Below are 26,608 nucleotides of genomic sequence, written 5' to 3' on the forward strand. Positions count from 1 at the left end.
GATTTATTTTACACAAAAATCTCCCTGAAATGTAACGTTAGAGTTAACTGGCTATTCCATCTTGACTGCGCTGAGCTGCAGACTGGCTTTGTCTGGTACGGAGGTTGAGTAGGTGGTGGACAGCACAACAGAGTGAAATGGTCCTGTTCAAATCCGGGCACCAACGCTCGGCATGGCTCTCGGACGAATCTCCAAATGCCTCTGAGGTATACAGTCCTACTTACCTCACTGTGCTAGTGTTGACATAAATACATATGAAATCACTTTGCAGACCACCAAGGGTGGTATGGGAATACTCTCATGGTATTCTTATTGCAAGACTATCCTTTCCCCCGACCCCCAATTAAATGGTTCCATACGCATTTTTGAACTCTGGGGTCAATTTAAAAAATAGTTTTCTCTTTCTTTGTTCTCGGCCTGTTGGCGGAAACCCTTTTTTCTCCTGTTTACTGCTTTGGTTTGCTGTTGGCTTAGAAACCGAATGTTCAAGCCTGTTAAAAAGATTAAGGTAAGCAAAAATACTGTTACTAAATGTAATACTACTACTACTAAATGTAGTAACATCCACGGGCCTGTGACATCTCTTTGGATGAATAGACCCTTGTTTTTGTTGGTGCTGTTTGTTCTCAGCTCTGCTCTTGACAGGTGAGAGGAAATGCATTAGGGTGTTTCCATCTGCCCCACCTCATTACTGATTGCCTAATGGAGGCACCCACCTCGGAGAAAAAAGTCCTTCTATGTACTCTTCCATAACCCAGCCCAAGGCCCCAAGCCTTTGAAACTCTCTAGTGTAACTGTTCGATATCTGGATTATGTATCGGGGTAGAAAATCTATTTCTTAAAATTGAGTTAACTTCCAATTAAAATATGTGCCTTGACTGTGTTTCCGTTTTCCCCATTATGAAACAGAAGAGGTTTGAGGTGTCATAGTAATAATGGCAATGAAAACAATCACCATGTATTCAGTGCTTAATATGTGTCAGGCTCAGTGTTAGTGCTTTATGTTCATGATCTGTTTTACAAAACTTGATCTCATCAGAAGCCTTTTCTCATTGTGTTTTTAAGTGTAAAAGGATATGTTTTGAAGCACAGGACAGTGAGGAATGGTTGTTTCGTTCAGGAATTACTCTACCAATTTCTTAACAATGTCATTGGTCTTTGAACCCTTTTTTCCTTAGTTATTCACAAATGTTTTGGCCTAGCTCCCTCTCCTCTCGACTCTTCTCTGATTTCTTTCCCTACATTCTCACTGATGGGACAGGATAGGTCCATAGGATCATAGGGTTAGAAGAGAAGAAGTTCACTTCTGGACAAATGGGGGACTTTAGGGAAGCCTCATTCCTAAAAGAAGACTTCAGTCTGTGCATGGTGTTTATGTAGGTACATTCTTTTGAAATGAGAGATTCCCAAAGAGAGACAGCCGTGTGTGTTATTTTTAGTTGGAACATTTCTGTCAGCTGTAAACATGCTTGAACTCAAGCTGGTCTTTGCCATCCTTGTGCTTTGAGTATGTACACTTTCTAGAGGCTACGATAGGCTGGCCAACCATCTTTTAAAACATATCCACCTATCACCTTTAATGGGAAGCTTGCCTTCTTAAGTTCCAGATGGTATTGTGGCTACTGAAACTTTATGTTTAAAATGCTCTTGCTATTTGAAACTTTCACCTTCTTACAGTGTGTTCTTCCTCTAGGCAAGGTCACTCATGAAGGCTTTTTGCTTTCACAACCTTCTAATCTGACTATAAATTGATTCTTCACGGTTGTTATCTTTCCCTCCATAGCATACATCTGTATGTTGTTTGTATGCATGTAGTGTTGGTTCAGCTGTTAATTATCTGTGTGACCCTGGGCTTTCTAAATCTCCCTGGGTTCATTTCCCCTTCTGAAAGCAAGGAGCTGGACCAAGCACTTGCCATGGCCCTTTGCAGATTTAGTGGCCTTCTGCCCACCCTGACCCACAACCCCTGAGGACTCTAGTCCAGGCCTTGTCAGCACATGACCTGAGGGCAACCTGCTTCAATCACTCACTGCATTAGCAGTCCCACATTTTAAATAGGACAAAGTATTCTGTTCCCTTCCCTGCCACAGAAAATGGTATGATAGTTAATGAGGAAAAATGTTTGTAAAGCACTTGGGAGCTCCTTAAAGGAAAGCGCTCTCTATAATTATTAAGGTGCTGTGTTGGTAGAGCATAGGTATTTCAAGAACTGTCGTACTAAATTGGGCATATTTTCAGATTAATCAGGTGTCCAGAACTTTCATTTATATATGTGCGAATTTGAGACACTATCACTCAGTAGAAATGTTAATATTTTTCTTTCTTATTTTTCTGTCTGTTGCATATAGGGACCCCGAAAGGGCTTTCAACATTATACATGAAATGGATGTGGTCTGCTAATTGTTGCTTTCAGTGTGGAGAAATGAAGAGTTAAGATGAGTGGAAGTGGATGGCTCTTCAGGACTGAGACTATAGTCAGGAATGGCAAGCCCAATCATTGTGTTAGAAAGAGACACAACATCCAAAGCAGACACTAGAATTATAACATAAGGGAGAAGCTCATATAAGCCCCTTCACTTTAAAAATTTTTTTTTAACGTTTTATTTATTTTTGAGACAGAGAGAGACAGAGCATGAATGGGGGAGGGGCAGAGAGAGAGGGAGACACAGAATCAGAAGCAGGCTCCAGGCTCTGAGCCATCAGCCCAGAGCCCGACGCGGGGCTCGAACTCACGGACCGCGAGATCGTGACCTGGCTGAAGTCGGACGCTCAACCGACTGCGCCACCCAGGCGCTCCAAGCCCCTTCACTTTAAAATGTTCCATTTTGGGCTATACCGATGTGGGAGTCAGATATGAATTCCATTTCCTTGGCTGAGTGACTTGGGTATGTTACTTAACCTCTATAAGCCTCAGTTTCCTTATCTGTAACTTGAGAGTAATACAATAAGACCTGTCTTGTGAAGGTATTTTGAAAACTAAAGAGATAAAGCACTTAGCACAGAGTATGTGATCATTTTAAGAAAAAAAAAAAAGCCAACTGTTCTTTTTAGTAGAAAGAAACTGATGATAAATGAAACCAACTGAGAAATAGTTTGCATTGCATGGGGAAGCCAACTCAGGATAAGAAAAATTTTTTTCTGATAATCAATAAAGCAAGTGATTATACTGCAGCTATGTAATTCAGAGTTAAGGGTATAGTCCGCTCTCAGTTACATATGCTAATGACAGAAGCAGTATCATGAATAAAATGTCAGCAGACAGCGCTGACAGAGGGTTTCTGAGCAAGCGACAACTGAGTTCTGGAGGCCAAGAAACTATACGCAAGTGGAGAAACCAAAGGGGCGGCAGTGTCCTTTACAATTCCAACAGTGTGGGGGGAGCGGTGAGCGTATATACTCCTCCAGTTTTTGATGTCTGTTCTCTAAAGAGCCTCTTTTAAACTCCTTCTCATGGACCAGCACTGATGCTCTACCATGAATGACAAGTGAGGGAAGAAAGAAAAAAAAAAAAAGAAAAGAAAGGAAGAGAGATACTGTTAGGTTAGTAGATACAGAGGGTCTGCCCAAAGTTTAAGTAAAAGATATCCTACTGGGCTGAGACACCCCAATTCTGAATAGTGACTTCTGTATTGGGGGCTCAGCAAGAACCCACTTATTCTGCTGATTCTTTCTCACTCTAACCAGGCTTCTCCAGCCTTGCAGAAAGTACAGTGAATGCTATCACCGGGATGTTTTCAGAGGCACTGTTCCCACCTGTCTCTACCATACTCTTGGCATCTCCATCATCTACTTTAACACGACACCCTCTTTTTTAGGTGAGTATGGTGAGGGGTCAGAAAACCAAAACTGGGAGCTTGGCGAGAGGGTAGGTAGCAGGGAAGGAAAAGGAGACTAGGGGTCAGGGAAAGTGGTCACTTGCAAGGAAGGAGTCCTGGAATACAGAACATCAAGGTCAGAACAGAAAGTGGGAAAGGTTCAGTGGCAAGAATGGAAGGGTGCTCAGAGTCACAAAGAGCTTTCATTGGCTGGAAAGTCTGCTCTCCACCAGAGAAGTCTAGCTGAAGGAAGGCCTACACACCTGAGATATGGTTGGTGTCCTTTGCCTCCACTTCTGAGGGTGCGATCCTGGTACCAGCTTGGACTATGAGGCTGACTGGGGGGGGGGGGGGGCTGTTTACCAGGGACACACTGCATTCAGAGAACATCTGTGGCTTCAGTGACAGGTAACATATTTTGGTGTTGGCAGAATTTTGAAGATCTCAGGGAACTTAATCCATGTTATTTAACTTCTCTTACAACTTTATGAGCAGGTAGATACTAAAATCCCCAGAAGATGGTATTTCCATTAGAGAGGTAATATCCTGAGGGTCACCCAAAAAGTCAGTAACAGATGAGAGGATGATTTCAGCCTAGCCAGATTATCACTTCCTCCTCCTGTTAACGATTTCCTGCCCTCTGGATTATGCTGCAAAATGTATGATATTACTGTGACATATATCTTCTTTTTAAGTTTATTTATTTTGAGAGAGAGAGAGAGAGAGAATGAGTGGGGGAGAGGCAGAGAGAGAGAAAGAGAGAATCCTAAGCATGCTCCATACTGTCAGCACGTAGCTGGATTTGGGGCTTGAACTCACGAACCATGAGATCATGACCTGAGCCCAAATCGAGTTGGATACTTAACCAACTGAGCCACCCAGGCGCCCCTAACATATGTTCTTAAATGGCTTTGGTAATTTTATGATGTTTGTGGTTAAGTGCTTTCACAGAAATTATGCTATTTGATTCTTAGAGCAACCATGTAAAGCAAGTATTATTAAGACCCATATATTTTGGGGCAAAAAAACCTAAGGCTCAGATTGATTGCAGAACTTCTATAAGGTGAAGTTTCCCACTTTCAGAGAGTGGTAAAACCAAAGCTTTCTTATTTCAAATCTTATACTTGTTCATTTCTTTTTTTTTTTTTTTTTTTTTTTTTTTAAATTTTTTTTTCAACGTTTATTTATTTTTGGGACAGAGAGAGACAGAGCATGAACAGGGGAGGGGCAGAGAGAGAGGGAGACACAGAATCGGAAACAGGCTCCAGGCTCTGAGCCATCAGCCCAGAGCCTGATGCGGGGCTCGAACTCCCGGACCGCGAGATCGTGACCTGGCTGAAGTCGGACACTTAACCGACTGCGCCACCCAGGCGCCCCTATACTTGTTCATTTCTTCACTGGCTTGATATAATTAATAGCCCAAATTCTGTGTGAGGATTATCACATTATTACCTTGATCTCAGCATTTTTACACTATTTCTGACATGTTATGTTACTAAATTCCTATATCCATTTACATCAAATTCCTGGCAGAAATAGCTGAGCTTCTCAAAGTAACAAACAAAATTATCATATATGCAGAGGACACTAACAGACTAAAAAACGGTCACCAATAAATGGGCTGTTGATAGTATGATTCAGAAAAAGCCCAAACATCTACCATTTGTTAGTGAAGAAAACACAAGTAGAAATGCAGATACAATAAATTCTTCAGAAAATAAAAAAAGAAAAGGAAAGAAAAAGAAATTTAAGTCTTGCTAGAAAATAATGCATTTATGTATAAGTCCCTTGAATTAAATTCTCTGGGAAAACATGCCCACATTTCTGAACATTCATTCACTTACTCACTCAAAAAGTATTTGTTAAGCTGCTACATATGCTAGCTTGTATTCATATATAGAATTTAAAGCAAAGAGTCCTAAGATTGGGTCTTAAAAGAAAGTTCCACCTGGATAGTATTGCGAGATAAAATACATGACACCCAGTGAAATCTGACTTTCAGAAAAGAAATGAATAATATTTTAGTCTAAGTATGTCACAAATACTGCATGGGACATACTTATGCTAAAAATACACTTGTTGTTTATCCAAAATTCAAATTTAACTGGACATCCTGTATTTGTGTTTGCTAAATTTGGCAAACCTATACCTGCTGGTAAATAAATACTTCAAATGCCATCCTGGTCATTCAGTTCATTCACTGATCAAACATTTATTGAATGTTTATTATGTGTAAGGTATTATGCTGGGTATATTGAAGTATAAGATATATAAATATCTTTATCTATCTATCTATCTACCCACCTACCTACCTATCAACCATTTCTGGCTCACAGAGTTCACATTATAATTGGAAGGTGCAGAGATAACCCCATAATAATAATACAAGTCAGTATTTTAAGTGCCAGGAGGCGTACATCTGCCATGGTCCTTGTGCAGTTTGAGAGACTTAGCTCACCTCTCATACATGAGATATTTGCCTCCGTAATATAATTTAGCCACTATAAAAATCAAGCTGTTATTTTCAACTGGTTTAGTTGTTGCAAATGCATAGGTTCTTATGAGTGGAATTTTAGGGAACAATGTTACGTAACAAAAGCATCCTGATGCCATCCTCGTCATCACCCAGCCTTCTAGGGAAATGATTCCTAGCTTAATGTGAATCAGGGCTCACTGAAACACAGATTACTGGGCTCCATCACAGTGTTTCTGATTCAGGTCTGGATGAGCCTGAGATTATGTATGCTGCTGCTATGGGGATCACACTGTGAGAACCACTGCTATTGGGTTATTTTTGCATTTTCCCTATTGCTTGACTTCCATATGCACACTGACACCAAGTCTTATCCTTCTGTGTCCTCTGTCCTTGCCTTCCTATTCTTTTGACTTTTGTTTTGTCTCTTGAGGGGAGGGGACATAGAAGAGCCCTGCTTTGCTCCATGACAGGACGGTTTGTGTTTTTGGTTTTTTTCTCTGACTCTCTTATTTTCAAATACCTCCTTAACTCTTGGTTTCCTTTCTCACAACTTTTATGAGGCTGTAGTAAAGTGAACTGGAGAAACTCTGAGGAGAAACTCTGAGGAGAAACTCTGTGGTTTGTTTGGGAGTGGATAGAATGGTTAGGTGAGGGGTTTTCTTTTACTCTTAAAAAAATCATTAAAGAATGAAAAAAAATGCTGATGTTATGAAGGAAGTTCAGGGGAAATCCAAGGAGCACCACATTGCTTCAGCATTTGAATTCCATAGAGGATGGAAACCTGTTAAGAGCTTATTATTCAGAGATGTGAGACAGAGCAAAGAATCTCAGTGTCTCTTGGGTGGAGGGGGCTAAGATAATAATGATTATGGGTTTTTTTTTTTTAAACATTAGCTAGTACTTTACCTTCTATGACAAGCTCTTAAATGTAGCATACCTTTACAGCTACTCAAAAGACAAGAAAATTATTATTTCCATTATAAACTCAAAGAATCTGAGGGTTATAAAATTAAGTGACTTGCTTATGGCCACACAGACAATTAAAGGAACCAAAACTGAACCCAAATAATATAATTCTAGTATAACTGTCTTTCACTTATGTCCCACTCTAAATTTTAGTGGTTCCCTGGTTCCCTGGTTCCCTAAGGGAACCTGGTTCCCTGGTTCCCTAACGTAGAGCTTAGCTCCAAAGTCAATACAATGGACTACTGATTTGTTTCAAACACTTCCCTTCAATGAATATGTGGATCATTAACCCAGAGCCCCCACAGAATTTTATTTGGAATCCCGATTTCAGAATAGATTCTCTGCAGTTGTCCAAAATAAGTACTATTTACATTAAACCTTTGAGTAACTGAAATGCAAAGCCAGGTACCCTGCATAATAGCTGTGATGCAGAGATCTCAAATATCTTTCCTTTTAATTCTATCAAGCTGCTCTTTCTCAGTAAGATTCTTTTAGATTAGATTGTAGAGATTATACAAAATTATATTAGATTATACAGATTATATTAGATTATATAAGAATACTGAAACCATCCATACTTTTCCAAGTATTCCTAGTACTTTCTAGAATCTTTTTAGAGCAACATTTGGACTTTTTTGCTCTGGATTATCATTTCCACTGGGCTCCTATGAAGCTGGGAGGCCCCCCCCCTTTTTTTTTTTTATGTTTTCCCAAGAAACTGGAGAGGACTTTGTTTTGAAATGGAGGGCGCAGTGAATCCAGGTCCTGAATTACTTCCATATGTTCAGGCTGTCATGCCTTTTGAAAAATCTAGACCAATTGTTCTTTGACTTTGTTAGGTTATGGATTCGTTCTGTTAGACAAAGGTCTTGAAAGACAGATGGCCCTTCCAAACTGCCACTGACAAATAATTCAGGGTGAATGGGAAAAATTTTGCTTCTTTTGAATGAGGTGCTCAAGCGATATCTGTGTATTATTAATTGTTCCCAGACGTAGCCATGTCATACACACCAATACAAAACCTTCATAACTTACTGAGGACCTTCATAGTTTACTAGGTTATCTAAAGGCTAAAGGTTTGAGAATAATTTAGATTTAGATTTATGAAATGACTTTACTTGTAGGTTTTGTATCTATGATGTCTAAGAGTACAAACCCATTGCTGGTTTTCTCGTGGGCAAATCTAGTTATTTGGGTTAACCACAGAATCCTTTAGTGAATCCACTGGATAAATGTGTTTATATAGCAAAAAAGACAATTTTTGATAGTGCACTGAAAATTTTATGTTCCAAGTTTAAAGTCTTATTTCAATATGTGATCTAATAGAATTTGTGAATTTTATATCTACTGGGTCTACTGGAAGGGATGCACATTGGGGGAGGGGGGGTGGTAATAGAAATGTATGGATCCAAGACAAGCAAACTAAACTTTGGCTGAGGATACACTTCCACAAATGGTCTCTTTTTCCTCCTTAATCTTTAATTTGATGGTTTATGTGACAACTATTCAGGAAAAGAAAGGGAAAAAAATTTTGAGAGCACTTTTGTAAGCCATAAAGTGCCACATAAATAAAAATATTACTGCTTGATCCATTTACCAAATAATGATGATACCCATACCACATGGAAAACTACCCCTGATTGATCTCAGGTGATTACTGAATTCACATTTACCCCAAATAAACATAGTGACTTACCTACCTGATTTCCTGCTAAATTCAGTAGTGAGTTACCATGTTTATTTGGAGGTGTGAAAATTGTCATCTTTAAGAACTGATTCACATAAAGGCACATGCATAGATTTACATAATGTCTTGCCTTAAGCTGACGGTTAAGAAGGCAAAGTTCATTGTAAGTAACGTTCTGTTTTAGTTGTTCACTTCCAGGTTGGGTACCTTATCTTAGTGTTTGTTTTCCTTCCCTTCTATTTCCTAACTTAAGTTTATGTGCCTTATGTCCTATCCCCTAGATGCCTGCTAGCTTATGTGAGAAACAAAGTTGCTTTGAGGAACTAATTTATTTTCATGTATTATAATTCTAGTATATACTTTTTTCTGGCAACTTTTTTGTTTTTTAACAGGGTGTTCTGGAACCAGAGGTATACCAGAAGAATGACTCTTGTGATAAGAATTTCAAATATGGTGATCACCATTGGGGTAGGTATTTTCAGGTACAAGAGAATCTATGTGACATCAGCTGGGCTGGGCAAAGGGCTAGGAGGGCAGGAGATCTTAGCTCTAGAATCACAGAATCCAGGGATGAAACACCATCTCACCCAATTACTCACCTAATGATTGGGTCCCCCCTACAACATCCCTTTGAAATGATCATCCATTCTCTCCTTGAACACCTCTAATTATAGACACTCAGTCCCTTTGGGGGCTGCCTATCCCATCTTAGAGCAGCTCAGACCATTAACAACCCTTTTCTTTTATTTAGTTGAAAGAATCTCCTTTATAACTTCCAATCATTGGTCCAGTTCTACCTTTTGGAGCCAAACAGAATAAGCTTAATGTCTCTTTCCTCCCAACCATTTAAATAAAGCTAGCAATACTAATGTTAGCTACCATTTATAGAGTGCTGATTATGGGCCGGGAATTGTTTTAAGAGCTTCATGTATTAATTCATTTAATCCTGAAAATAACACTATAAGAAAGATGTATTACTATTATCCTGTTTATATAGACAAGGAAACAAGTATAGAAAGATTAAGCAACTTTCCCAAAGTGACAACGTTTAGTAGTGCCTAAGTCTAATTTCAAACCCAGGCAATGTGGGTCCAGAGTTCCAGCTTAACTACTACATTATGCTGCCCTTGAAGGTCAAATACTTGTATGTGGCTTCTATGATGCCCTGAGTCTTTCCTGCAGGTTGAACAGCCCTAGGACCTTCAACTATGATATGCCATGGCTTTGCCTTCCTTCGTCATCCTAATTATACTCCTCTGAATGGGCTCAATCAGTTTATTGTCCTTTTAAAAGGTAGTGCCCAGACTAATCTGTGGTCTCTAGGTGTTGAAAATAGAGAATAGGCAGTAGAAAATAGAGTGAGTCTATCACTTCTCTTCATTTCAGGGACCACAAATGCAGCATAAGCTTGCATCAGCCTTGTTGTGGTCTCTTCAAGCTGATGATTCATACAGAACTTACTACAGACTAAATCTTTCATTCCTATTCTGCGTATATGACTTTAGTCATATATGACTTTAGCCTATGACCACTGCACTGCTGTGGAAGGAGTGCTCACGGTAAAATGAAGTGACTAGAGTATATAATTTCCAAGGACTTTTCCAGTTCTAACCACCTAGGATCAAACAATGTATTACAAAGTCCGATGCATTTAAAGGATATTGTGCCTGCAAATTCTTCATCAGACTTTTTTTTCCCATTTGCCCTTCTACATAAAGGGTTTCTGTGGTTTTGTATTTGGTGGCACAATGCTTCATTCCTATGACGGGGGCACCCTTGGGGCTTCTAGAAGATGGCTCCTTCTAATCGGAAAGATGACTCCAAGACTTGCCTTCCACTGCTGTCCTGCCCCTCCCTTCCTACAGCCCCCCTGACACCCACAGCCCACTTCCAGGTCTCCAGGAGAGCCTACACTCACCTGTGTGTACGAACATGTGCTTGACGTAGTTCTGTTTGGCGGTGAAAGTCTTGTTGCAGAGAGTGCACTCATAAGGCTTTTTTTCGCCCTGCCCACTGGCTGTGCTGTGGCCTGCGGATGGGGCCAGGGGCTGTGGCGCTGGCAGCTGTGCAGTAAAGGTCGACAGGCCGGGCTGGGACACTGTCACAAACTGGGTCTGCTGGCCTGCCAGGGGCTGTGGCAGGCTGAAGAGGAAAGGCTTGGGGCCACTGCCCGCGGGCTGGGTAGTGAAGAGGGCCGGCAGGTAGGTGTTGCCGGCTGTGCCAATGACCTGTGTGTTGCTGGTCAAGGTCAGAGGCATCCTCAAGTTGCTGGTGAGGGTTTCTGTCTGGCGTAAGTAGAGCTGGGTACTTGGCAATGGCTGCCCAATGGACGTGTTGACCGAAGGCTGCTGCAGGACACTCTTGTCGGAGCTGTTGCTGACAGTGATGACCGTGTTGTCCATCTCTACCTCGTTGCTTCTCTCCGGGGAGGAGGCACCTGTTTCTAGCTGGTGCGGCTGCGGGCCGCCCTCGGCAGGAGCTTCCGTGGCCTGTTCGGCTTGGGCAGGTTCGGCCTGGCCATCCCGCGCTGCTCCCGGCCCGAACTGCTGCTCCACAGAGTCAGGCTCGGTGCCTATGGAGGAACTGACGCCCGAGTCGAAGCTCTCGCCCTTGGGCTCACTCTCGGTGCCCTCCGCCTGGTCGGTGTCTTCCGTGCACTCCTCGGATTCGTTGCGCTCCAGGATCTGCACCCTTTGCTGCCCATAGTAGTCGTAATCGTCCTCCATCTCCTGTTTAATGTGGATGTTGCCCACCAGGGTCTGGATGCGCACCGGCCGGGGCTGCTTGCGGCAGTGCGTGGTCTCGGGGGTGGTGGACAGGTAGCGCTCCATCTGCTGCGAGCGCTCATGGATGCGCGTGATCCAGCTGGGGTCTTCCATGTGGTGGTCACGGGGCAGGCCGAGTGCAGTCTCGTGGTGGCTGACCACCGCACCGCTGTAGAAGGAGCGCTCACCGCTGCCGTTCTGCATGGAGCATGCGTAGAGTGCCGAGTAGATCCTGTCCACGCTGTGCTGCGGGTGGCTCTGCAGGTAGCCTGACTCAGTGTCGCTGCTCTGGCCCGATGTGCCTGACTCGGGAGTGCCCCGTGGCGTGTCCTGGCCGGAGTCCTGGATCCCCGGGAACACATCGCCCACGTTCTGCGACACGATGCGCGTGCACTCATCGATGACTGTTTTGATCTGCAGGATGCTGGCGGCCGTGAGGATCTGTAGGGCTTCCGACTGCGAGACGCGCAGCACGCCGCTGTACATGAAGTCAATGAGCTTTTGCACCGACTGCACCGACACCACGGATGGGATCTCGATGTCGCTGTAGCCCAACAGCAGCTTGTCCTGGAAGAAGGGGCTGCCGGCTGCCAGCACGCAGCGGTGCGCGCGCAGCATGCTCCCGTGGATGCGCACCGTCACGTCACAGAAGTGGCCACGGTTGCGCTGCTCGTTGAGGGTCTCGAGCACGGAATTGCTGAAGTTGTGAAGGTTGATGCTGTGAATGCGCTCGGTCATCCCCTTGCAACTGATGTCACCTGCACGGTGGGTGGCAAGACAGACACAAGACAGGGCGTGTGGGTCAGGGCTAACTGACTTCATTCCTAACACCCATGTCTTAGGTGGGTAATGCCCATGGCTCCTGGAAACAGCCCCAACCCCCCACCTTGCAGACACAAGCAGGCTCTGTGGCGAGTTGGACATGCTTTGCACAGCAGGCTGAGGTACGATGGCCTACGGGAACAATGCCTTTCTTCTATTTGGCCCCAACAATGCCCCAGCTATTTTGGGTACTGAATCCCTGTCAATGCCCTAGAGCTTCAGCCAGGGTTGTCGAAGTAGAGCAGCCAAATAAACAGATGGGTCATTTGCCTGCTCTTACTACAACTTCAGCAAATAAGACCTGAAAAACAAATGGAAAATTGGTTCTCATGGAACTGTCTACTTCCACTTTAGACAGGTCTAAGACGAGGTCCTTCGGGAAAGCTTACATTTTTCCCAGTTTTTCAAGGTTCTTGATTTTATTCATAGACAGCAATCGTATTCATTGTTAAAAAATAAACTCCCTTCCTACTCATTTATATGTATTTCCAAACCCACACCATGTATGCAAAAACTCTTGGAAAATTCAATCCAGACTAAGACATCCACCAAACAGCTGCTGCCATGTTTTCCAGTTGAGGGACAGGTGATGGAATGCAATCTGCTGGTTGAAGGGGCGCTCACCCACTGTTTTCCGTATGTACACATTCTTCTTGTCATCTCTGACAATCTGAGAACTTTCTAACTTGGTTGTATGTGATATGGATGGTTTCCTGAATTTCCTGAAGCTTAATGTAGAAGGAGTGTTAAAAAGGTCAGAGATGGCAGCACTGACCTGGCAGACTGTAGTATACTAGGTGCTCATATTTACTGTTCAAACTGGGCACTTCTGAGAGTGCAAGGGAGCACTGTTAATAATTAGGTGAGGACAGCAGGAGTAAAGCAAGAATGGGATGTGTGATCACCCAAGCCAATAGAGTGCTGTATGTACTTGCTACAGCTCCCCGTGGGAAGGCAATCGTGTACTATGGGGAGGCTGTGGATAGCCTGACCCATTGCTTATTCCCCACGTTCTGCAGACGAGGGATAATGTCGGTAACATCTGGATCACAGATTGAGAAATAAAATGGATGGCTGTAACACTAAGTCTTAGGGCTTTCCTATTTTTCTACCTCACTTCTCAAATGGCTCCAAAGAATCCTTTTCTCTGAACCATCCTTCATTTCTATTCCCTATTCCTGCCTTCATAACTGAACAATCAGCTTGAGAGGCCAAGTGAGTAGGCTTTTACCACCCAGGTGGCTCAAGCACGGATTGTTGGCCTGTGATCCGGATCTCTGTGTCTTGTGAGAAGTAACCCCCAGAGGTAATGACCTGCAGATGGGAGGAATGCCCACCTCCTTTGGTTCTTTCTCGTCCACCTTAGGAGAGAGGACCGGTTCAGGAAAGTCTGAGCTCAACCAGCTCTACCTTGCTTCACTCGATCTCCTCCTCATGCTATTTGAGCTCAGTTGGTGTGACCACATCCTTTTACATACTCATTTATTTCCTTTGTTTCCATCTTTATATTTTGTCAGCCTCACATATATCCAGTTAACTTAATAAATGCCTAGAGACTCTATGTTCACTTTCAGTGATATGATTTGCATTGGTTTTTACGTAAGAGAATTCCTTCTTGTTCTGGCTTCCATTTGGTCTATTATGTGCCTAAAATACTGTATTGGGCTACAGTTTCTATTTTTTTCACTGTTGTAAAACAAATGGTCTTTGCCAGATTCAAGAATCATGGTGAACCCTCTATAACCATGCTAATACAAAATAGAGCCCTAGGGGAAGGCCCCAATAACCCAGGAAGAAATGTTCAGGAAATCAGTCAGCAGACCAAATTCTAAGACCTTGCTGAATCCTCCATGCACATAGAGCATGATAACGACAAAGCATTTATTTTTTAAAAGCTTACCACTTATTACCATATCATTTCACTGAATCGTCACAGCAACCCCTATCACATAGGTAGTATTATTATCCTCATTTTTCAAATGGGAAAACTGAGGCCAGAGAAATCAAGAAAATCACTCAAGGCCACTTAGGCAATTGGTGAAAGAGTGGCATTTGAACCCAGGTGGTCTGGCCCTAGAATTCACATTCTTACCTGCTTCATTGCATTTGCATGCTTTGCCCCAAATGAAGTCTGGCCCTTAGGTGTCCATGGGTCCACTGTAAAGCCGCATGAAAAGGTTTGTCCAATGTGTCCTTCAGTTACTTCTATATCTACCCATAAATTAGCACGGTGTTCATGTTTCTAGGCCTTGGGACTTCAACATGGTTTCAGTAATCTAACTTAAAGACATCTTTAAGTTGCACTAAAATGTAGTAAGACTACACTAAAATGTAGTAAGGCTTTTCTTTGTTTTAATATATTTTTTAAATGTTTATTTTTGAGAGGGGGGGCAGGGAGAGGGGACAGAGGATCTCAAGCGGGCTCCGTGCTGACAGCAGCGAGATCCACAAGATCCTGGCCTGATCCGAAGTCGATGCTCAACTGACTGAGCCACCCAGGTGCCCCAAAATGTAGAGTTTTCTACATATAATTTTACTATCACTAAGGTCTTTTTTATTTAAGTTAACAGTGAGCACTAAAACTGGCCGAGTCTCTGATAAAATCACCATCTCTAAGTAGGATGGATTTATTAGATAACTTTTTCCCACACAGGTGAAAATACTCTTTTTTTTTTTGACGTTTATTTATTTTTGAGACAGGGAGAGACAGAGCATGAACGGGGGAGGGTCAGAGAGAGAGGGAGACACAGAATCTGAAACAGGCTCCAGGCTCTGAGCTGTCAGCACAGAGCCCAACGCAGGGCTCAAACTCACGCACCGCGAGATCATGACCTGAGCCGAAGTCGGACGCTTAACCAACTGAGCCACCCAGGCGCCCCAGGTGAAAATACTCTTTAAACACACATTTGCTCATAGCACCAGCACAGACATATCACTATATTTGCCATTTATGATGCAGAGGTGTCTTCCTTCTGATTAATTCTGGAAAGAAACTCTACCACAAGTATCATAATAATATCATGTAGCATTTCACAATGGACAAAACTCTTTCACATATAATATCTTAGTATTTTCTTAAAACCATCCTATATGTTTTCAGGACAAGTCCTATTACTAATATTTGATGTACAAATAAGTTGAGGCTATCAAAGTGTTTAAATGACTTAGCCTAGGTTTTACACAGCTAGTAAGAGGCAGGGTTAGGATTAGAACCCACACCCTTGATGTTCTTCCCACTGCATACCACTGGATCTCTGAAGAATGAAAACTGGATCGCCTAAAGATCTAAGGCCACCCTAATTCTCAAGACATAGAAGAAAAGATAAAAACACTGAGAGTGATGATGAAGGTTGCTTTACAGAGGGAAATGGTCAACACCAAAAGCTGTCATCACACTGCACACATTCACACACACAATCTCATGAGAAAAATTCAAACTGCTTGCTTGAGTGAACTGGTCGAGTCTATCCAAACAATCAGGTAACCCTATGGAGATAATCACAAAAAACCCATTACATGGTCTGAATTATGGTTTCTGCAGTAATGTCAACCAACTTCGTTAAAGACCACAATGACAAACTCCAACCTGCACACATGTACAACCTGACCTGACGAGCCTAGTTGGATTTTTATAGACACAATTTTTAAACATCTCCCTGAGTGCACTGGTCCCACACTGCAGTAAGCAGCCATGAAAGGCTGAATGGGCTTTGCTGATACGGGTACAGATGCTATGGGGGACCCTGCCTCTCCATTCAAGCGCGCCTGGTTCCTCCCACACACAATGCTGAAGCAATTCTTTCCCAGGCTTTCTTTTATATTTAACACTAATACAGTGGGAAAAAGTTTCTGCCACAGCAAGGCAATGTCCAGGCTTTTGTGAAGCAGGCCTTTTCATCCAATGGGCATTAATGTATAGATTCCAACGGAATAAATCTGAAATAGTCTACTGTAGAAGATTTGTTCCCCATTGAAAACAAATCTTGATTAGATGGTTATTCAGGGACTGTATAGGAAGGAATGGTGTGAAAATGCTAACTCCATTCTTTCCTAGATTGGCACTGAATAGGCATTTGGGCTATTCAAAAACAAAACAAAACAAAACAAAACAAAAAACCACCAACCACCCTCTTAACTCTACAAAACCATACAACTTTCCAAAGATTATGTATATTTGGGGACGCCACCTCACCCCAAAAATACCCCACGATGGTGTGAACATAGAACTGCGGGGGTAAAATGAAGAGTTGATAAAAATGGTTCTCTATGTGTTTAAAAATAATAACCGACCTCCTTTCCACTAGAGTAAAAATATAGAGTCAGCCTGAGATGGCATTCACTAGAAACACACAAGGCATCCTACCACAGAAAGTGGTCATGTATTCTGAATGACTGTGTTCTGTGAGTGAGCACAATACGGATGGGGCTGAAGCGGGGCGAGCACCGAAGGGAAAATCGGCTTGTGGTGAAAGAGGTGATGGAGGGCCTGGCTCTGCCTTGTAGGAACCAGGCTCCTGACTGTCTCTTAAACTGCGGGTGTTCGGGGACAGGACTTAGCATGAGAATAAAAAGCTGCTTGTGCACAAGGGAAAATGAACAAGAAAGGAAACAGCAGGCAATACAATCTCCTTTAATTAGGTGTGAAATCCAGTCCTTTCTCAGCCCCGGATATATAAAATCAGACCAGTGCAAGGGTGAGGTGCTATAGAGGGAGATGGGAATTTGAAGTCTCTGTGATTTGGGAGGAAACACCAGCTCTCAAATTAAAACCAACATGAATTTCGGTCAAGTCAACATGTCTAAGTCAAATGGCAGGGCCGAAAAGCCCTTGAGCTTTCAATCTGGGCCAGCAGGCTCACATGAGGTAAGTGGGTCAGCTCACAAAATAGGGCTAGGGTGGCCAGGCCTCCACAGCCCAGGCTTTTATATCACACTCTTTGCCACCTTGCACCTTGATACTTTTACTGTGTTGAAGTTTCTCTTTCGTATATCAGGTGATTAGTGGTGATCGTAAGCTACCATGTGTTGGTGCTACTGACCAAGTTGGTCATACTAGGAAAGACCGATTGTTCTCCTGAGAAAACAGGGATGCATGTGGTCACTCAGGTCCCTTCCTCCCCAAATCTACATCTGTTGCCCCTGCCTGGGCCAAGACCTCGGATATTTGAGTTCACGTATGTGCCGGGGTGGGGAGGAGCTGCTGAGCCTGAGGAGGGCAGAGGTTGCTTCCTCACGGGCTTCACCATCCAAAGCAGATGGCCCAACACATTCTTTCTATCTCAGGGGCATCTTCACAATCTTTGTGAGACAGGGAAACTGAAGGACTCCGTAAAAACCTGCTTTTTGTTCCCTTTCCCACTTCTATTCTGCTAGGACCTGCATCTCTGCCCTACACATGCCTTAATGTATGTCCTCCTTTGTAAGGGACAAGGAGTTCATGATCTCTTTGGAGTCTTCCAGCACAGCAGATAACATCTAAGGACTGACCAGGCGAGGTCATCATGTGCATATTCCAGACCACTGGCGCTAGACATCTCGACGCCAACACCCCCTGGCTCCAGGGAGTAAGTGACTTATGATGGACACCTGGACTCTGTCCTTGTTCTGACCAGTTCCTGGATGACTGAGAGGACATGTGCACCAGACCACAATCGTCAATAAAAAATCCCCAGGCCCCAAGTGAAGATGAGACTCCCTCCTTTCCTTTCCGAGTCTCCCACACACTCTGTCTGTACCTGCACTCTCTTTCTACCTTCAATAAACTCTGCTTTCACCTCCTCCTGGCTCGCGTTTGATTTCTATCCTGCACGCAGCCAGGAACCCTCTTGGCTGGTCCTGTGGGATGGCCTCTGGGTCGTGGGACCCAGCCTGTCAACATCATTTGGAGGATGGCTGGGAGCACTGGAGAAATCACTTACCGCTGGCTCCATACACCTAGCATATCCTAGCTGTCATTGCCCCTGGATGTGGACCGTGGGAGGGTCATTAGCATATGGGAAAGAGAGCTGCACTGCCTTATGCACCCACTCCTGGGTGTAAAGGGAGTGCTTTGGTTTGTCTCCCAGTGAGAGTTGTCCTCTACCTTCCTGATTGTCTAAGCCCAAGGTACAGGAACCATTAGAGGATATTCTCTTTCTCTCTCTCTCTCTCTCTCTTTTTTTTTTTCTTTTTTACCGTTGGTAACAAATTGTTCTCTTAAAGCATTAAAAATTTGTTCAACTTTCAGAAATTAGATTTTCAAACTATTTTCAGGAATATACCACCTATGAATGTTGGGAACAGTCTGTATTTACTTTTTAGTCACCACTTATTATTTTAGCTGGACAGAGATAGTCAACTTACTAATTTGCCTGAAGTGTTTACACACCATTCTACTTATGATCTCAGTACCATAGTTGGATATGTCTTTCATATTCCTTGAACTCTCATTCATACATGTAAGGAACTTTCATTCCTTCCAAAGCACAGTTTAAGTACTGAAAGGTCTTTAGGAAGTGTATGTGTGGGCTCTAGGGGTATCCACATATTATCACGAACGGGCATGTTTCTACTTTCTTAGGGATAAGGTCAATGTCTTTCATTAGAATCTCAAAGAGGTCTGTATTCCCCTCAAATTAAGACCCGTGAATCGAGAATCAAGTATCTCTCCTCAGGCTGCTCTTAACTACTTTCAGTAATCAGAGCCTCTGAAACTGATGTCGCCTTCATGACTGCATCTGAGGTAGCAGGCCGGCAGGCTGATATTTCCCATTTACTTGAGTGGATGCTATTTTATGTGATCAACGCCACAGTCTTAGCCAAAGTGACAGCACTTACCCTTCCAAAGAGAATGATTCAAAAATAAAAATAGGATTGAAAAGGAAGAGAAAAAAAAGAGAGAACAGAAATATAGATGATAAAGTACTAACACTAGCTGAGATCTGGAGGAATAGAACAGAGCTATATAGTCTGACAATTGGTGAAGCCAACTATAGGTTTTTATCAGAGCGGATCCCCTTTGAAAGTTAACACAAATCCATATAAGAACTAGGAAATATCCCTTAATGTTTTTTGGACTGTTAAAAATGAGATATTGTGGTATAAATTGAACAAAAAATAAATACAAACTTAATATGCACTTCTTTTTTAAAAAATCTTAATGTGTACTTCCAATCTAGCCAACAAGGTAGAGTTCACCTGAAAGCCCTGTAGTACTTCAAACAGACGGCTTTTCTTTCTTTTTCTCCCTCCCTCCCTCCCTCTCTTCCTTCCTTCCTTCCTTCCTTCCTTCCTTCCTCCATCCCTCCCTCCCTCTCTCCGGTCTCTCTCTTCCTCCCTCCCTTTCTTCCTTCTGCTACACCCTTAAGTTTTCCTAAGCTTCAAGTATGGGAACAAGGGGGAAAAACTGTGAATTAGTAACTCATACACTCTGTGATCTTCAGGCCCGTTCCCAAATCTGGATTGAGTCTCCATTCTTGCCGTCCTTCCCCTCTCTTCACTCTACCAAAAAGCAAGAGCTTCATGCTTCGTCTGAAGGATAGGAAGAGACTGATACTGCCGGTGGGATTTCCAGGGCCAAAGGAAAAGTCCCACGGAAGCCTTTTGAGTTGGCTCTGGAGGCTCTCACAGTCTCTCTCAAAGAGCCCAGGCCTTTGGCTTGCCTGATTCCACATTCAGTCTGCTGTTACCTCCAAGAAGGGACTGAGAAATGCCTGATTATGCATCTAACATTGCAAATACAACTGACTGATGGATGGAGTTGTTTTGGGGGTCACCTGAATATTCACCAATTCATGAGTGAAACATTTACGGAGAAAACCCTCTTGGAAATGGATCCATAAGGACACAGGTGATCTAAAAATCTGAAACAGTGAAAAGAAATTCATCCATAAGGACCTTTGATATTTGAAACGTATACTCATCAATCAACTTCTCCCTGACCTCAGTGCCCAGGAAAAGCTGGTTCTATGTTTATCTTTGTGGACCCTGTGAAAATCGTACCTGGAGCTCAGAATCAAAATTTAGGTCAAATTTTCAGAACTACATGGGACCTCATGGTATGCTTTTCTAAGTCAAATTTACCCCCTGGCCTCATTCTAGTGTCAATTCCTTATTTTACTTCAACTCTGATTTCTTTTTTATAGTTACATGTAAGTATATTTACCTACATATTTACTAATGTATTGAGTATTCTTTTAAGCCAACTCAAATCCCTTTAGTTATGAGGTGAGGATATAATCAAACAATCAAGAAGTAATTGAACATCAATTTTATGCAACCAATTCTAAATATAAGTTAAAACTTCAGCTTGGGGTATTATCAAGCTACATGCTTTGTGAATTTCTATACTTTGAGCATCTGATTCCAGTGGAACAAAACACTGAATGTTCAAACACCTTCTTTATTCTCTTATAGTACAGCTTGTGAAAGCTAAGTTTTAACTCTGGGAACAAAGGCATCGGACAGCTATAATTCTAGACAACATTCTGAAAGACACCTATGCCCTCATTCCAACGCTGAAATGAAATGACTTCTTCTTGAGAAGGCAGGACCTGCTGGGACTAAGGAAGAAAGTCATTGAAATCTGAGGTTGATGCCTTTAAATCCTCTTATATCATAAACCTTTTGAGACACCTTTTAGGAGTTTGATTTTTTTTATAAAGCTCTTTCCTTACAAATTTAGCTGCTGCCCTATTGTAACCTTTTCTTTTGTTCACTAAATCTGGGGAACAAAAACACAGAGATGCTGCATCCGTGGGTGGGATACAAAAATGAACAAAGGGATCTACTTACATTCACAGTTAAAGTATGCAGTTTGAACTTGGCTTTGGATAGGCCTTAAAGAAGGATCTTTATATTCAAATGTACAGTTAATAAGTTCAGCCCTTTTCTTCTGCTTGAAAAGAAATTAAAAATTTTAAAGTGTTTATATAGAAACCAGCATCTTCTTACTTACTAATCTGTTCTTCTTTTGATCTGTATATCATCCTGTACTTATTTTAAAGGAAAAACACATTTTTAATTTGACTGAGTTCAAAGATCCAGAATAACTCCTAGGAATGGCATTCCTTTGGAAAATATCAACTGGTGTTAAAGTATAGTTAAGTAAGAAATTAATATTTTGACTTTGGGACAACTTTTATCTGAATTTCAATGAGTGAGAAAACAGAACCCCATAGTGTCATTTTAAAAAAGCTGTTTTTTATTCAAATAATCAGAACTTCCCAATCCACAGAACTTCCTTTGGTCCTCTGTTGCTGCACTGTTTTGAAACTGCTTTTGAAGCAGATCTTCAGATTTGCTCAATGCTCAAATGTTCTCTTTGCTTACGTCTTCCGGGAAAAAATAAGTCACTTCCAATGTGACAACTGGTTTTCAAGCACAGTTCTGTGTATTGGTAGAAGGGGGCTACAGTGTTTCTCTATAGAGGGCATGGGCTTGAGCCATGATAGATTGTTTTACTGAAAAAATGAAGGCCTTCTATCTCAAAGCAACAAGGAAAAGCCAAGGAAAAAGGTTATTACTATTATTTTTTTCTGGATTACTAGAAAAGTTAGAAGCACAGAGGGGATTTGATGTTTAGGACAAGTAGTTGAAACTACCTCTCGACAGCCCAGCTAGGGCGATCCATCATGAAACCAGGCACAGAGTTTCCTTAAGAAAGAATAAGATGTAAGTCTTCTAGGATGAAGAAGATCCTAGGTAAGTGTTGTTGGAACTCAAAACCTTGGGAGACATGGATAAATAAAGGAAGTAGAAGGCATACTTCATATTATTCTAATGAGGAGTAAGATGCTTCATTTTTATTTTATTTTTATTATACTTTATGTGTTCTTTCATATAATATTTTAGTACTATTTACCTGTCATAGGAGAAAAGATATTAAGCTGTAAGTCTTCTATAGCTGTAGGTAACATTCTAATAATCTCATCTCACTTCACTGGTTGGATCTTATTTTCCCATTTTCCCCAAATAAAATCTTTGAACTAATCGAAGAAGTTGGACATTTTGCCATCTCTTGCATGCACTGCAAGAGCTTATTCTTAATTCTCCTCTGCTGAATTTGTCCTGAGTTCTGAAATTCTGTGCTTTCCTCTACTTACCAGACCTTATGACCATTTGAGAACCCTATAAAAAGTTCTTCCTTCTCTGTGGAGCCCTTCTCTGATTGCCGGGTCCATCTTAATTTCTCTCTTTTCTTAGTTCCGACTGGTTGGTGAGGTAATAGATTGAAACATTAATTTCTGTTTTTTTTTTTTCTTTTCCCCACTGAATGAGAAAACTTTCATAGCAATAAGGCAATTAAGAAAAGCTAAGCTTGTACATAGTTCTGGGCTCTCTTGTCTTAGGAAGTTGTGGCTTCACAGTCCAAATCAGAAGTTAAGCCCTAAAGACAAAGCCCCAAGATGGAGAGCTTTGTTTTGGGAATCTAGGCCCTCTAAGGGAATTAAGCTAGGCCCTTACTAGGGTGAGGAGGGTGAGGCTGGTGCTTTGGAGGTAGACTGAGGTGGCCTGTCAGGGGAGAAAAATAATTACCCCTCAAATGGGGGAAGGTGCTATAAAGTTTGAAGTCTCTGCTTACATACAACTCTAGTTGGGGTAATTTCTTGGTACACTTCTGGAGGATGGACATAAAAAAGGGTACTGCCTTGACAGGAGCAGTGATGCACCTGGGGCAAGGATGAGGGTGAGGGGCATCTCTAAACCCAGCTACCGCAGTAGTGCCCAGCAGTCAGATGGACCAGGGTCTTTGTCATGTAGACAAGCAATGTTGATGACGGAGACTGCTGTGGACTAAGGATCTGACCTCTCCCTAGATTTTTTAAGTCCCTGTACAAGTCTGGGGAAGGGAGAGGAGCCTTGAAACCTCATGGAATTTCTTGCTATTTAGTGACAGGTTTAATTTGCTTTAGAAATAAGGGAATGTGGGGCGCCTGGGTGGCTCAGTCGGGTAAGTGGCCGACTTCGGCTCAGGTCATGATCTGGCAGTTTGTGAGTTCGAGCCCCGCGTCTGGCTCTGTGCTGACAGCTCAGAGCCTGGAGCCTGCTTCAGATTCTGTGTCTCCCTCTCTCTCTCTGACCCTCCCCCGTTCATGCTCTGTCTCTCTCTGTCTCAAAAATAAACGTTAAAAAAATAAATAAATAAAAAAATAAAGAAATAAGGAAATGTTTCTTCCACCTGAATGTTGAGAAATAAGTCTGAACTTCTTACACATGTACTACCTAATTTAGTATATTATTGACCACTGTCTCTTTTCACTTGTGCTTGTCTGGGTCTACGAGAATAATCGAAGCATCCGAAGGCTAGTACCCTGCCTTGTTATAACTACAGCTACAACTACAAATTACTGAACCTTCACACTGCCCAACACATTTCTTTACATTGAGTAGGTCCTAACTGAGCATTTGTTAGGTCAAGTCTCTGTCGAACTTCCTGAACATGCTGACAATATCAATGGGAACTTCAGGCTACACCTTTTCTCTGAGGTACTGCATGTTGTAGTCCCAGGGAGTCTTTCTGTCTCTGAAGTTTGAGTGATGCTCTTCTCCCTCTCCTTTATTACTCTACTGCCTCTCATCAAGGAAGAGCCACAGTTCTATTTTCAGTACACATTTAAGGTCTAAGGCAATTGGTTTTTTATGAGTTCACTGAGTTTCTCACAAACTGTGCTCAATCATTTATGATTTCTGACACAGGCCTTACTGTCCCCATCTCCTGGATTCCATTTCTCCCAAAAGACAGCTCATTAGGTCCTCCTGTCGGCTGAGGAGTCAGTGGAGCTCAAAGCAGAGCCATACCTTAAAACCCCAGGTGAGAAGAGATGATCAGTCTCTCATGTGATCTAAAAATGATCAGGCTAAAGTCCCACCACCCTTGCCTGACTTAGGGAAGCTAAACTGCTTGCTCACAGATGTTAGAGAGATCTCTATCAATCAGTTGTGATAACTGGATATGTATATTTGCATAAACAGTGTCAGAGATTGTTTAGAATATTTTCACTTGGTGGCCACTGGGTGTCCTCATTTACAAAGTAAATAAGTAAATACACGCTATTTAGTGTAGGTCACCAGAGGGAATAAAGACACTAGATTTCTCTTTGGCCTTTCACATGCTGAGCATAATTTTTTTTATTGAACTTACAACCAGGTCAGATATCAGTACTGTTTATAAATGTTCGGGTAAAATTGGTAAGGTTTATAACCAAAGTAACTTTTGTAGGTTCCAGACATGAATTCATAAGGCCATTTCCTCAACAGAAGGGACCGTGATCTAGCTATTAGAATGAGCTCTTATTTGCTTGAAAATTGGCATGGGATTTTGACTATCTGCGCAGAGAGCCAGGAGAGAGAGGAGCAGAGAAAGTCTTCATTTATTCTTAAAAGAAAAGAGAACACCAAATATCTCCATGGGATATTTGTTAGATTCTGTTTTTATCTCAGTTTTTCTGGAAACCAATTAAAAATAATAATGAGAAAGATAAAATATGTCCTTTTCCTGGGAAACCTAAAATAATGTGGAAAAACAGTACATTGAACTGGGGCATATAATGATTATGAATCATTTCATATTGAAAGACAGAGAATTAATTTTATTTATTTATTTATTTATTTAGGTGGACCAGTTATCCCATCTGTAAAATGAAGATTCTTATGCTTCACAGGGATGTGGTAGGAGAAATAAAATAGAATAAGGAGGCATGTAGGGATCCTAGGAAAAGAAACTTGTATACCAGACAGATTTTAGGGCAGTACTAACATTCTGACTGTAGCTGAGTCACAGTTGTGGATCTTGTTCCTAACAGCAGACGGGAGTCAAGGCCAGAGTTCATGCAGCCAACAGATATTTCCTGATTCAACCACTCTAACGCACCAAGTGTGAGGCACTGCGGGGCCATCACTTTGTGCTCCGTAAAGTGATTTGTGCATGCCTAGGATTGTCAATGCTTCTAAACTTGTATTACATACATCCCTGATGAGATTCTTTCCTTGCAAGGCCAAAATGATTTCCATCTCCCTACTCTGTAAATTTCTCACACCTGAGATACAGAGCCACTGTTAAACTTCATATAACAATACTTGCCTTCCAATGTTGTACTTAACCGACTAGCTAACCTTTTTCAAAAGCAAAGTTAACTTTTCTGTAATAATTTTTTCCTCCAGTGCATATCCTCAGCTTAATTATTAGTTTCTGGCATGTCATTTCAGTATATAAATTATCAACATGATTCTGCGCCATAACCAACAGTTTACAACAGATAATACCAGGGAAACGAGGAAGCCCTGTGAGCTATTCACTGCCTTTCAGAGATGTTCTCAGGTCTTACTGGCATTGCTTAACAGCTTTTTTCTGTTTTAAAAGACCACGCGCCCCCGCCTCTAGTAGAGCTGTCGGTAACTCTCAATCAACCGTTTAAACGCACAATGACGCACAATAGCCAGGTCACTTGCACCCTTGGATTCTACCAAAGGATCACAATGTACTCAGAGTGTATGGAGAAGTATCTCCTTTCTTCTAAAGATCCTCAAATCCCTGGGATTTATAGCATCTTCCAACTCTTTAATTAGTAGATTCATTTTTGAACTACCGTAACCCCAAAGACACATATCTGCAGAGCCCTTGTGACTGTGTGTTTTCCCTAAGCCTTTACTCCTTTCAGTTTCCCCAGTTTGCTCCTTTAATTTCACTTTCAGAACTTCTTGAGGCTCAGTGGCTGAACACCACACAGCGCAGGTCTTATCTGATGTACCGGCGCCTGGTGTGGTCTAAGACACACTGGTGTTTTGTTCTTGAAGTACAGGACTGAAGTTCTGAAACCTAGACTCCAACACAAAGGAGATCATTAGCTCGTTTTAAGTGTCTCTTTTCTTCCCTCGTGGCCCCCTCCTACCCACCCCAGTGCTTCCTTAGTCCTATGCACTGGCCACAGATGGCAACCATATTCCAATTCCAAAGCTGAGTATATACAAAATCGTTCCGTGGAGAACAGAGTGGCTTCAAAGTTAGCTTTCTATTCAAGTGGGATGGTGGAGACTCTGGAGGAGTGAACTCATCTCTCATTCATTTAACCCTCTATTCATTCAGCCAGAAGCCTGTTTT

General features: G+C 42.1%; 1 protein-coding gene across 6 annotated transcripts in view; it reads right to left on the reverse strand.

Moving 5' to 3' along the window:
• Nucleotides 1–26,608, reverse strand: part of ZBTB20 (zinc finger and BTB domain containing 20) — a 785,615-nt gene that overhangs the window by 20,291 nt on the left and 738,716 nt on the right. For all 6 annotated transcript variants that reach the window (XM_043595979.1, XM_043595980.1, XM_043595985.1 and 3 more), the window contains one exon: nt 10,863–12,467. In XM_043595979.1, the coding sequence (XP_043451914.1) occupies nt 10,863–12,467 (1,605 nt within the window). The remainder of the gene's footprint in view (nt 1–10,862; nt 12,468–26,608) is intronic.

This window comes from Prionailurus bengalensis, chromosome C2 (assembly GCF_016509475.1).
Source record: "Prionailurus bengalensis isolate Pbe53 chromosome C2, Fcat_Pben_1.1_paternal_pri, whole genome shotgun sequence".
NCBI lineage: Eukaryota > Metazoa > Chordata > Mammalia > Carnivora > Felidae > Prionailurus > Prionailurus bengalensis.